Source organism: Oncorhynchus mykiss, chromosome 3 (assembly GCF_013265735.2).
Source record: "Oncorhynchus mykiss isolate Arlee chromosome 3, USDA_OmykA_1.1, whole genome shotgun sequence".
Taxonomy (NCBI): domain Eukaryota; kingdom Metazoa; phylum Chordata; class Actinopteri; order Salmoniformes; family Salmonidae; genus Oncorhynchus; species Oncorhynchus mykiss.
Genome location: NC_048567.1, coordinates 65,950,485 through 65,963,007, shown reverse-complemented (window position 1 = coordinate 65,963,007; position 12,523 = coordinate 65,950,485). Strand labels below are relative to the sequence as shown.

General features: G+C 43.2%; 1 protein-coding gene across 5 annotated transcripts in view; it reads left to right on the top strand.

Annotated features, from left to right (window-relative positions):
- Positions 1-12,523, top strand: part of LOC110520419 (mannosyl-oligosaccharide 1,2-alpha-mannosidase IB) — a 109,993-nt gene that overhangs the window by 706 nt on the left and 96,764 nt on the right. For all 5 annotated transcript variants that reach the window (XM_021597732.2, XM_021597729.2, XM_036974965.1 and 2 more), the window contains exons 2-3: positions 163-228; positions 866-1,360. In XM_021597732.2, coding sequence (XP_021453407.2) covers positions 1,047-1,360 — 314 coding nt within the window. In that variant the 5' untranslated portion in view covers positions 163-228; positions 866-1,046. The remainder of the gene's footprint in view (positions 1-162; positions 229-865; positions 1,361-12,523) is intronic.

Below are 12,523 nucleotides of genomic sequence, written 5' to 3'. Positions count from 1 at the left end.
TGTCGATTATGCGACAATCGCTCGATGTTAATGTTCACTGTTTGAAAGCTATGTATCCTGCTCAATTAGTTTACAACATTTAGTTAGTTAGGTATTAAACAATTGCTTAACTGTATTAATAGTTTTGTGTCGTTGGGTTTGATTCGTTTTTTTGTTATCCAGTTCAGAACGTTAGCGTTCGGATCTCAACCAAACAACATGGATCAGAATGACAAAAGGATTTGCACGGTAAGATTGGTTTCTCCAAGCTGATTAACTAAATATTCTTAAGTGTTACTTGGAAGTATATTACAGTAACATTTTTTGTATTATTTTTTTTTAAATGTGTCGTCTCGCACTACATTTGTTATATGATAACTCCACGGTGAAGAAGTGGAGTTTAGTACACTAGGTATCACTGAATGGTGGTGGTGATGTGCATTGTTGGCGTAGTGTGTGATGGTATCACGCGCTCACGCAGGTGTTTCTGTTATCTACGTAGCGCAATTTTATGTAACATCTGCTAGCCTGCATACCTAGAAATATCTTTCCCTTTTCAAACCGGTTTGACACATTTATTTGCCGACACTCCTTGGAAAGTGCTTTCAATGCACTGTGCGTTCTGGATGACTTGTCCTTATGGACAAAATAAGATTGTGTACTTAATAAATATAGTACATTTCACCCTAGTCAGAAGCATGTGCTTATGTTTTCGTAAATGTAATGACTTTTAAAAGCCTCCAGTGTATTTTGAGTGTGACCTTTTTTATGCTATTTGTCTGACTGTAAGACAGGCAGTTTTCAGGCTAATCCAACCATACGATAATATCGGAGTAATGTAGCTAGCTACCTGCTATTTCCTCATTACTCTCTCCTTCAATTTCAGAATAAAACCCATACATTTACTGGTGACCAGTCACTTCACTGAGGGACCACGACACTTGATTTCTGGACACGTACTTGCCGCCACAATGAGATAATACAGCAGCAGATAATACAGCTGTGACATTTATAACACTGTCTGTCTGGTCTGTATCTCCACCCTGAGTTAATTTCCACAATCCAACATGACCACACCAGCTCTACTGCCACTGTCGGGCCGCAGGATACCCACCCTGTCACCCGGCGCCGCCTCTTTCCCACACCACAGGGCCACCCTGAGGCTCTCAGAGAAGTTTATCCTGCTCCTCATCCTCAGTGCCTTCATCACTTTATGCTTTGGAGCTTTCTTCTTCCTCCCGGACAACTCAAAACACAAGCGCTTCGACCTGGGCTTGGAGGACGTGCTGATTCCGCACATCGAGGCGCCCAAGGGGGCTAAGCATCCTGGTGGACAGGTGGTCATACATGGACAGGGGGACCATGATGAACACAGACACAGGTAAGAGATGCTGAGGGCTGCTCACCTGTTGCTCCCTAAACTTTACACATGTCAGTGTGAATTAAAATGCATTACAAAAGTGCAATCTCTAAAGCAACTCCAACTAGGCTACATTTATTAGACACTGCTTTTATTTAAACACATTTTTTAAATGTAACCTTTATTTAACGAGGCACATCAGTTAAGAACAAATTCTTATTTGCATTGATGGCCAAACCCGGACCTGGGCCAATTGTGCGCCGCCCTATGACGGCTTTGAAGAAAGAGGAGCAGAGAAATCATCTACGTAGAACTCAACCGCTTATTGGGACATCAGTAGCATTTACATAAAATAACACTGTCTGTCTGGTTCGTATCTCCATCAATTTTTTTTTGTCCACAGATCTTATTCAAGAGCTACCAGAGTACAGTCACATGACTCTAAAAAGCCAGGTGGGACAGGAAAGGGAGATACCTAGTGAGTTGAATAACTGAATGTATTCAACTGAAATGTGTCTTCTGCATTTCATACCTAGGGGTGAGGGATGGCCACTGAAACCAACACAATAAGAACTCCTGTAGCCTTTATGCATCTGGGTTACTCTCAACCTTGTTTGCACAGGCAGTTTAAAGCGACTCCAATCGTATTTTTTTGCGTATTCGAATATGTTATTTTTCATGCCGTCTGAACAGTCAAAAAGCACATGGAATCGGAAGTTTCAATGCACATTTCAAACCCTCTATGAAGGTGGTTTGAAATCCGATACAAATCTGATTACTGTCCATGCGACTTGTCTGAAAGGTCAAATTAGATTTATTTGACCAAGTCGTTTTTAGATTATTTGGCATATCTCATTGCTTGCCAGCTACTCTGAATTTGACAAGAACATGTGGTAGCTGCCTAAATGACTACTGCCCCGTAGCACTCACGTTGGTAGCCATGAAGTGCTTTGAAAGACTGGTCATGGCTCTCAACAGCATCCTCCCGGATACCCTAGACCCTCTCCAATTCGCATACCGCCCCAACAGATCCACTGATGACGCAATCTCAGTCGCACTCTACTGTACACTACCCTTTCCCACCTGGACAAAAGGAACACCTATGTGAGAATGCTGTTCTTTGACTGCAGCTCAGAGTTCAACACCATAGTGCCCACAAAGCTCATCGCTAAGGACCCTGGGATTAAACACCTCCCTCTGCAACTGGATCCTGGACTTCCTGACGGGCCACCCCCGGTGGTAAGGTTAGGAAACAACGCGTCTGCTACGCTGATCCTCAACACTGGGGCCCCTCAGGGCTGTGCTTAGTCCCCTCCTGTACTCCCTGTTCACCCACGACTGTGTGGCCAAACATGACTCCAACACCATCATTAAGATTGCTGACGACACAACAGTGGTAGGCCTGATCACCGACAACGATGAGACAGCCTATAGGGAGGAGGTCAGAGACCTGGCCGTGTGGTGCCATGACAGCAACCTCTCCCTCAATGTGAGCAAGACAAAGGAGCTGATCGTGGACTACAGGAAAAGGCGGGCCGAACAGGCCCCCATTAACATTGACGGGGCTGTAGTGGAGCGGGTCGAGAGTTTGAAGTTCCTTGGTGTCCACATCACCAACGAAGTATCATGGTCCAAGACAGTCTTGAAGAATGCATGAGAACACCTTTCCCCCCCAGGAGACTGAAAAGATTTGGCATGCGTCCCCAGATCCTCAAAAGGTTCTAGAGCTGCACCATCGGGAGCATCACAGCCTGGTATGGCAACTGCTCGACATCTGACCGTAAGGCACTACAGAGGGTAGTTCGTTTGGCCCAGTACATCACTGGGGCCAAGCTTCCTGCCATCCAGGACCTATATAATAGGCAGTGTCAGAGGAAAGCCCATAAAATTGTCAGACTCCAGTCACCCAAGTTACAGACTTTTCTCTTCTACCGCACGGAAAGCGGTACCAGAATGCCAAGTCTAGAACCAAAAGGCTCCTTTACAGCTTCTACCCCCAAGCCATAAGACTGCTGAACAATTAACCAATGGCCACTGGATTATTTACATTGTCACCCATTGTTTTTTTCACTGCTGCTACTCGCTGTTTATTATCTATGCATAGTCACTTCACCCCTACCTACATGTACACATTACCTTTGTAATCAACAGTGCAGTTCAATAATAGTTAAGGGCTTGTAAGTAAGCATTTCACTGTAACCTCTGCACATGTATTTGGCGCATGTGGCAAATAAAGTTTGATTTGAAGCTTGTTAATTGTTTACAAAAAGATGAGTGAATGTGCTGGAATGCTAAATGGCTACCTAACTAGTTGACTGCTGTAGCTAGACATAAAGGATTTGTTTTAAAACGTTTGATCATCCTATTGAGGCTTTAAGAGTTCTTACACTATGATTTTGAACATTCAAAGCAACTGGGACATGTCCATGGCATGCACCGTCACTTTGGTGGTGCACTCAGAAGTTATGTTGCAAACTAATCAGCCTACACTGCTTACACATCCGTCTTTACTATGACAACTAGCATTGCCATGTCATGAAATGACTGCTGTCTGAACACAACACATCTGATGTGGTCACTTGTAACTTGCTGTTTGGACAGCCAGTATTCCAGAACGGATTTGAAAAATAACTTATTTGGGCATTAAGGCCTGCAAGGTTTTAGATTCTCACACCTAGCTTTTGGTTAATTACTTTGTGTACACCGTGTGTAACTTGAGGTACTGCTGATGTGTTCCTGATTGGGAGACAAACCTGGCAAATTGGAGAACATTGCAAAAAGAGGTTGTAATCAACATTTGACTGACATTTGTCTCTACTGACTGTGTTCAACTCATTGAACTGGTGAATGAACACACACACTTTCTGCGGTGAATCTGACAAGTGCTTCACAAAGAATGAAAGTAGGGCACTACTAGCACTATAGTATTTTAGTAACTAGCGTGCCCCTTGTTTTCCCCCTAATTTTTTACCTACTGTAATGTTTAGATTTACCTGTAAATAATTTATCACAAAAATCAGGGCCCCTGTTTACTGTAGGCTGCCGTTTGCTTGCCTGTGAGAGGTGGGTAAGGTGGAGTTGTCCCGAGAGGTGAATTGTGGGCATTTGTGAAGCAGTCTTTAGATGTAGAGAGCAGTAAGTGTTAAAAGCTTTTTTCTCTACTGCTCGCTCTGCAGTGACCTCTGTCACCACCTGAGGCGTGTTTTTTATTTTTCTGTTTGTCATTGAACTTGCCATAGCTTACGTTGACGTGGCCTGCCCAAAATCAAATATTTATTGCTGTTTGATGCCTGGGAAGAGATGAGGCTGGGATCAGAAATAAGTGGTAGGCTACATAGCAGTGTGAACAACACTGCAGTAGTCACTACTGTATTGCTGAAGTAAAGAGGGTTTTGCTATGTTTCAGTCGCTTACTGTAGATGGGTTTAGTTTTCATTGAAAGAAGGTAATGGTGTTGGTGGCAGCCTCAGACAATGGCATCACTGCCAACTGAAATTGGCTTAACAGGTGGGGTTTGAGGGGGTGGGATATGGTGAGTGTTCATGTTCTACATGAAGAATGTTGAACGAGCATTCTGCGTTTAACCTCCCAGAACCATTCATTAGTTTGTTTATAGTTTTTTTTCTTGGCTGTGTTTTTGTCGCTCACAGCTTATGGAAATATATTCGGCTTTGCATTTTTTTTTAAACAGCTGACTCAGCCATTAGCAAAACATCATCATCGTGTGTTAGTGAGGACAGTGTTCAAACGGGCCCTGAATGAGTACAAGGAGGATTAAAAAAATCCCCTCAGGAAATATGTTCTAGGAGAATAACTAGAGTCCAGATTATTATTATTATTACTTTGTGCCATGGGTTTTCTTCTTTTGTTCCTGTATATGTTTCAGATATGGAAGTTGGTTTTAAGTGCATGTTTAGCTCCACGTCTGGTTTGGCACTCTCCCTGTACTGTCCTCTGTTGGATCGGCCCATTGTTTCCGAAGGTGTTGTGATTTCTTGGCAGTGACATTAAATTGTAAAGGATTGAATCCTTGGCTCACGTGCTTTTAACTTCCAGCTTGAAGTGAGTTCAGTATACTCTCGTAAATATGACTATAATTATGTGTGCTGTGTTCATTATTTATTTATGCCTATGGTTGAGTTGAATGTTAAGCTTGAGGGTGAGTTGAGAAATACTTTAGGAATTACTGACAGATCTGAAGTTGTTTAGATATTTGTTACCTGTTTTCGGTCAGTTTGTTTTGAATCCTATCAACACATCTAGTTATCTGACAGATTTTGGGAAAGGACACACGTATTCATAGGCATCACTGTTGTTGTTCATGAAAGAGGACAATTCATTGTGTGTGTGATTTTTATATATATGTTTTTTAAAATTAGGGCCGATTTTCAAGTTTTCATAACAATCGGTAATCTGCATTCTTGGACTCTGATCATGGCCGATTACATTGCACTCCACGAGGAGACTGCGTGACAGACTGACTACCTGTTATGCGAGTGCAGCAAGAAGCCAAGGTAAGGTGCTAGCTAGCATTAAACGTATCTTATAAAAAAAAACAATGAATCTTAACATAATCACTAGTTAGCTACACATGTCCTGCGTTGCATATAATCGACGCGGTGCCTGTTCATTTATCATTGAATCATATCCTACTTCGCCAAACGGGTGATTTAACAAGCGCATTCGCGAAAATAGCACTGTCGTTGCACCAATGTGTACAAACCATAAACATCAACACCTTTCTTAAAATCAATAGACAACTATATATTTTTAAACGTGCAAATTTAGTTCATATTGCCTGCTTTCACACATTTATTTTAACTAGGGAAATTGTCACTTCTCTTGCATTCTGTGCAACAGAGTCAGGGTAAATGCAGCAGTTTGGGCAGCCTGGCTCGTTGCGAACTGTGTGAACTATTATTTCTGTGTGTTTATTATGTTATAATTAAATGTATGATTTGATAGAGCAGTCTGACTGAGCGGTGGTAGGCAGCAGCAGGCTCTTAAGCATTCATTCAAACAGCACTTTTGTGTGTTTGCCATCAGCTCTTCGCTGTGCTTCAAGCATTGAGCTGTTTATGACTTCAAGCCTATCCACTCCCGAGCTAGTGAGCGGGGTGCGCGCTAATAGCGTTTCAATCGGTGACGTCGCTCGCTCTGAGACCTTAAAGTAGTTGTTCTCCTTGCTCTGCAAGGGCCGCGGCTTTTGTGGAGCGATGGGTAACGATACTTCTAGGGTAGCTGTTGTCGATGTGTTCCTGGTTCGAGCCCAAGTAGGGGGGAGGAGAGGAACAGAAGCTATACTGTTACACTGGCAATACAAAGGGCCTAAAAGAATGTCCAATAGTCAAAGGTATATGAAATACAAATGGTATAGAGAGAAATAGTCCTATAATAACTACAACCTAAAACTTCTTACCTGGGAATATTGACAACTCATGTTAAAAGGAACCACCAGCTTTCATAGGTTCTCATGTCCTGAGCAAGGAACTTAAACGATAGCTTTTTTACATGGCACATATTGCACTTTTACTTTCTTCTCCAACACTTTGTTTTTGCATTATTTAAACCAAATTGAACATGTTTGATTATTTATTTGAGGCTAAATTGATTTTATTGATGTATTAAGTTAAACTAAAAGTGTTCATTCAGTATTGTTGTAATTGTCATTATTACACACACAAAAAAATCGGCTGATTTTAATCGGTATCGGCTTAATTTTGGTCCTCCAATAATCGGTATCGGCGTTGACAAATCATATTCGGTCAACCTCATATCTCACGCACACACACAGAGTAGCAGTCAAAAGTTTGAACACCTACTCATTCCAGGATTTATTTTTATTTTTACTATTTTCTACCTTGTAGGATAATAGTGAAGACATCAAAACTAGTGAATAACACACATGGAATCATGTAGTAAACAAAAGTGTTGAACAAGTAAAAATATACAGTGGGGCAAAAAACTATTTAGTCAGCCACCAATTGTGCAAGTTCTCCCAGTTAAAAAGATGAGAGGCCTGTAATTTTCATCATAGGTACACTTCAACTATGACAGACAAAATGAGGGGGGAAAAAATCCAGAAAATTACATTGTAGGACTTTTTATGAATTTATTTGCAAATTATGGTGGAAAATAAGTATTTGGTCAATAACAAAAGTTTATCTCAATACTTTGTTATATACCATTTGTTGGCAATGACAGAGGTCAAACGTTTCCTGTAAGTCTTCACAAGGTTTTCACACACTTGCTGGTATTTTGGCCCATTCCTCCATGCAGATCTCCTCTAGAGCAGTAATGTTTTGGGGCTGTTGCTGGGCAACACGGATTTTCAACTCCCTCCAAAGATTTTCTATGGGGTTGAGATCTGGAGACTGGCTAGGCCACTCCAGGACCTTGAAATGCTTCTTACGAAGCAACTCCTTCGTTGCCCGGGCGGTGTGTTTGGGATCATTGTCATGCTGAAAGACCCAGCCACGTTTCATCTTCAATGCCCTTGCTGATGGAAGAAGGTTTTCACTCAATCTCACGACACATGGCCCCATTCATTCTTTCCTTTACACGGATCTGTCGTCCTGGTCCCTTTGCAGAAAAACAGCCCCAAAGCATGATGTTTCCACCCCCATGCTTCACAGTAGGTATGGGGTTCTTTGGATGCAACTCAGCATTCTTTGTCCTCAACACGACGAGTTGAGTTTTTACCAAAAAGTTGTATTTTGATTTCATCTGACCATATGACATTCTCCCAATCTTCTTCTGGATCATTCAAATGCTCTCTAGCAAACATCAGACGGGCCTGGACATGTACTGGCTTAAGCAGGGGGACATGTCTAGCACTGCAGGATTTGAGTCCCTGGCGGCGTAGTGTGTTACTGATGGTAGGCTTTGTTACTTTGGTCCCAGCTCTCTGCAGGTCATTCACTAGGCCCCCCCGTGTGGTTCTGGTGTTTTTGCTCACTGTTCTTGTGATCATTTTGACCCCACGGGGTGAGATCTTGCGTGGAGCCCCAGATCGAGGGAGAGAAATGACATTCCATCATTCCTTTAACACATGAAGCTCAGTCAATCTGGAAAATGTAAAGAACTTTGAAAGTTTATTCAAGTGCAGTCGCAAAAAACATCAAGCGCTATGATGAAACTGGCTCTCATGAGGACCTTCACAGGAAAGGATGACCCAGAGTTACCTCTGCTGCAGAGGATGTTAGTTACCAGCCTGAGAAATTGCAGCACAAATAAATGCTTCCCAGAGTTCACGTAACAGACACATCTCAACATGAACTGTTCAGAGGAGACTGCGTTAATCAGGCATTTGTGGTCGAATTTCTGCAAAGAAACGACTACTAAAGGACACCAATAATAATAGACTTGCTTGGGCCAAGAAACACAAGCAATGGACATTGGACCGGTGGAATTCTGTCCTTTTGGTCTAATGAGTCCAAATTTGAGATTTCTGTTTCCAACCGCCGTGTCTTTGTGAGACGCAGAGTAGGTGAATGGATAATCTCTGCATGTGTGGTCGCCCCCCCGAAAACTTGGAGGTGTGGGGGTGCTTTTCTGGTGACACTGTCAGTGATTTATTTAGTATTCAAGGCACACTTAACCAGCACGGCTACCACAACATTCTGCAGCGATTATGCCATCCCATCTGCTTTGCGCTTAGTGGGACTATCATTTGTTTTTCAACAGGACAATGACCCAACACACCTCGGTGGCTGTGTAAGGGCTATTTGACCAAGAAGGAGAGTGATGGAGTGCAGCATCAGATGACGTGGCCTCCACAATCACGACTTCAACCCAATTGAGATGGTTTGGGATTAGTTGGACTGCAGAGTGAGGGAGAAGCAGCTAGCAAGTGCTCTTCATATGTTGGTATTCCTTCAAGACTGTTGGAGAAGTATTACAGGTGAAGCTGGTTTGGAGAATTCCTAGTATGCAAAGGGTGGCTATTTTGAAGAACCTCAAATATAAAATATATTTAGATTTGTTGGATTTTTTTTGTTGCTTACTATATGATTCCATATGTGTACTTTCATAGTTTTGATATCATCACTATTATTCTACAATGTAGAAAATAGTAAAAATGAAGAAAATCCCTTTAATGAATATTTGTCCAAACTTTTGACTGGTACTGTATATTTCTTAAATATCTCTGTCTGCCAAATCGGTAAGAGATTGACCTGGTCCCTTGAAGGAACAATTTGCCCAACCAGTGTCATCATGCCAGAGCCAGCCTTAGCAGGGTTGGGATCAATTCATGAATAAAAAAAATAGCCTACTCGCAAAGTCTGTGTGCTGGTCTTCCGTATCTTCCGTAGTAGGTGCATCAGTCTCTGCCAGAGGAAACCCGATACCAGAGCTGTGGTTGCACTGAGCCACAGGTAAATGTAATTACATATACCTAACAATGCTAACAATCTGGGTCATTTTTCAGCCTGACTCCCCAGCCTGCTGATTTATAATAATTGGTGTGATCTTAGGAATCATACCTCTGTTCTGTGCTTCATTCTCTCCATGTCAGACACAAACAGCATGACTAGATTCATCTGCAGCTCTGTGTGTGTGTGAGAACTGCACTGAACCGTGACTAATAATACACTCACAAATACACGTGCGCACACACCTCGCCCATCTCGGTGCGGAGGAGCTTATGGAACAAAACTTATTGGATTGCAGATCTGGTGAAACCAGTGACAGGCAGCCCTTCACACTGAGAACGAAGCATGTGTGTGTGACTGCACTTCTAAAATGGGTTCCTGATCCACTGGCTCTCAGAATATAGCTGAACACCTCCAGGTCACCATGGGTACTGTCATCTCATCATACATGATTAGGCCTACTACCAATATATGCTGCTGCTTCAGTGTGGGGGGGTTAATCACGTGAAATCGGTGTAACCAAGAACACCATGCAGAGCAATGGGGAGGCTTTGGTTTTCTCATTCTCTTTTATTAACATGCTGTTTTTTTTTATCGACCCTCCCTCCCAAAACAAAAGAACCTGCAGAACACCAACAAACAGTCACAAGGTTGTCACCGTTTCATCTGAGAAGCATGCGACAGGCTTTAGACTGTTGGAAAGCTGGCATTACTGCTTGTTGCGCTAGGGGAACTCATTCACTGGGTTGAATCCATGGTGAAAGACTCATGTCGCAGGGATTTCTCTCTGTGAATACACTACCCGGGTCAGCTTTGCTGGCTGTTCATGAATAATGTATTATGTGTGGGAACAGCTGGGCATCTGCTTTCACTTATGACCCATAAAGAGGATCTCCTCTCAGGGCTCCTCAGGCTCTGGAGCCAAACATGAGCTCTGTGTCTCTTCTCCTCCCCCACCCACCTACCAGTTTCTGCCATCCATGAAATGGCTAGGCAACTTAATGGCCCTAGATCTGGGATTTTCATGCATGTGCTGTAGATGGTTTTTGTCTTTCTGACGATCCCAGAATGTACTCAAGCTGTAAACGGTTTTGTGTGTGTGTGTGTGTGTGTGTGTGTGTGTGTGTAAGAGTAAGATGAGGGGTAGAGAAGGTGCAACACAAACAAAACCCCAGAGACACAAGACTAACGTGACTGGGAGATCAATGCTACATGGTTATTGAAAGACAACCATAGAGAAATGTGGTTGAAATAGAGTACAAAACATGAGGACACCTTAATAATATTGAGTTACAACCCCCAGCCTCAATTTGTTAGGGTGTGGACTCTACAATTTGATGTCCTTTGGGTGGTGGACCATTTTTTAAAACTGTTGGAAACTGTTGAGTGTGGAAAAACCCAGCAGCATTGCAGTTCTTGGCCCAAACCGGTGCGCCTGGCACCTACTACCATACCCCATTCAAAGGCACTTCAATCTTTTCCTGTCCATTCACCCTCTGAATGGCACACATACACAATCCCATGTCTCAAGGCTTCAAAATCCTTCTTTAACCAGTCTCCTCCCCTTCATCTACTCTGGCTGAAGTAGATTTAGCAGGCGACATCAAGGGATCATAGCTTTGGTATTCACCCAGTCTCATGGAAAGAGCAAATGTTCCTAAGGTTTCGTACACTCAGTGTATGACTAGACTAATAGAAGGCCATCAAGATAAACATGGCTATACACATTTCTAGAGAAAGACACATCTGAAACACAAGAATCCATCAATACAGAGCACATTGCTGAAAAGCCAATCAATTCAGTAACACACACACACACCCACACACACACACACAGTTTCCATGCTGCAGCAGTCAGACTCAGCTGTAAGTGAACTGCAGGGCCCATGACTAAAACAGTCCGAAGCTGGATTCATCATGGACTTAGTGCTCTGTCACAAAGCGCTGATCAGCCCAGACTCCCTAAGGGAGGGGAGAGACCAATGGAGAAGGCTCTCCCAGGACCCTGCACATTACTCAGGGACGACAGTGTCAGCCAGCCATGGTGCCAGCACCTGCATGAGCAGAGCAGTGGGTTTGACTCGTCATCGCCTGTTGGAGTGTCTCACTTTGCCTCCGTTTGTCTGCTCCAAGCTGCTCCCGCTCACTAATGGTGATGACGAGCTTCTTTGAAAGAGAGACTTGTTTGTGTGTCTGACTGTAACACAATGCTCTCTAAAACACAATGGCTGGCAGGGACAGCACTTAAGCCGAGTGGCATCACTTGCCAGCCAACTGACCGGAGCTGCAATCTACTCTTGTCAATTCAGGAAATGAGTTCAAACTGAGAGGCCCAGTGAATTAGAAACCGTATCCAATCTCTATGGCCTTCAATTCAGGACCTTAGAGATTGAAGTGGAATTGACCCCAGCGTTTGTTGGCAACTGGTGTGGTAATTAGTACATGCTGATGAGTAAATTAAATTGGGGCTCCAGCAGAGGTTTGTGATTCAGCACCTTATCTAAAACCCACAATTTCCCATTTTGTTTTTCAGTTGACTGGTCTTGCATTGATAATGGAATCATGAGTGTTACTACTTCTGGGCTAGAGTAATTGTACAGCCCTGTTGGTCCCCAGGATTGTAGCGCTGAGGAACGCTGTTAAGAGGCATTAGTCACACAGGGATATAGGTCATGATGCTGTGATGAGGCCATACAGCCAGGGGCTCAGGTGACCAGCTGGAACAATGGCTGAGCAGCCAGGGAAAGTATGTCAATGCCGAGCTTGGAGTGCTGTCGTCCGTTACACCACCGCTCGCTTCAGGCATGCC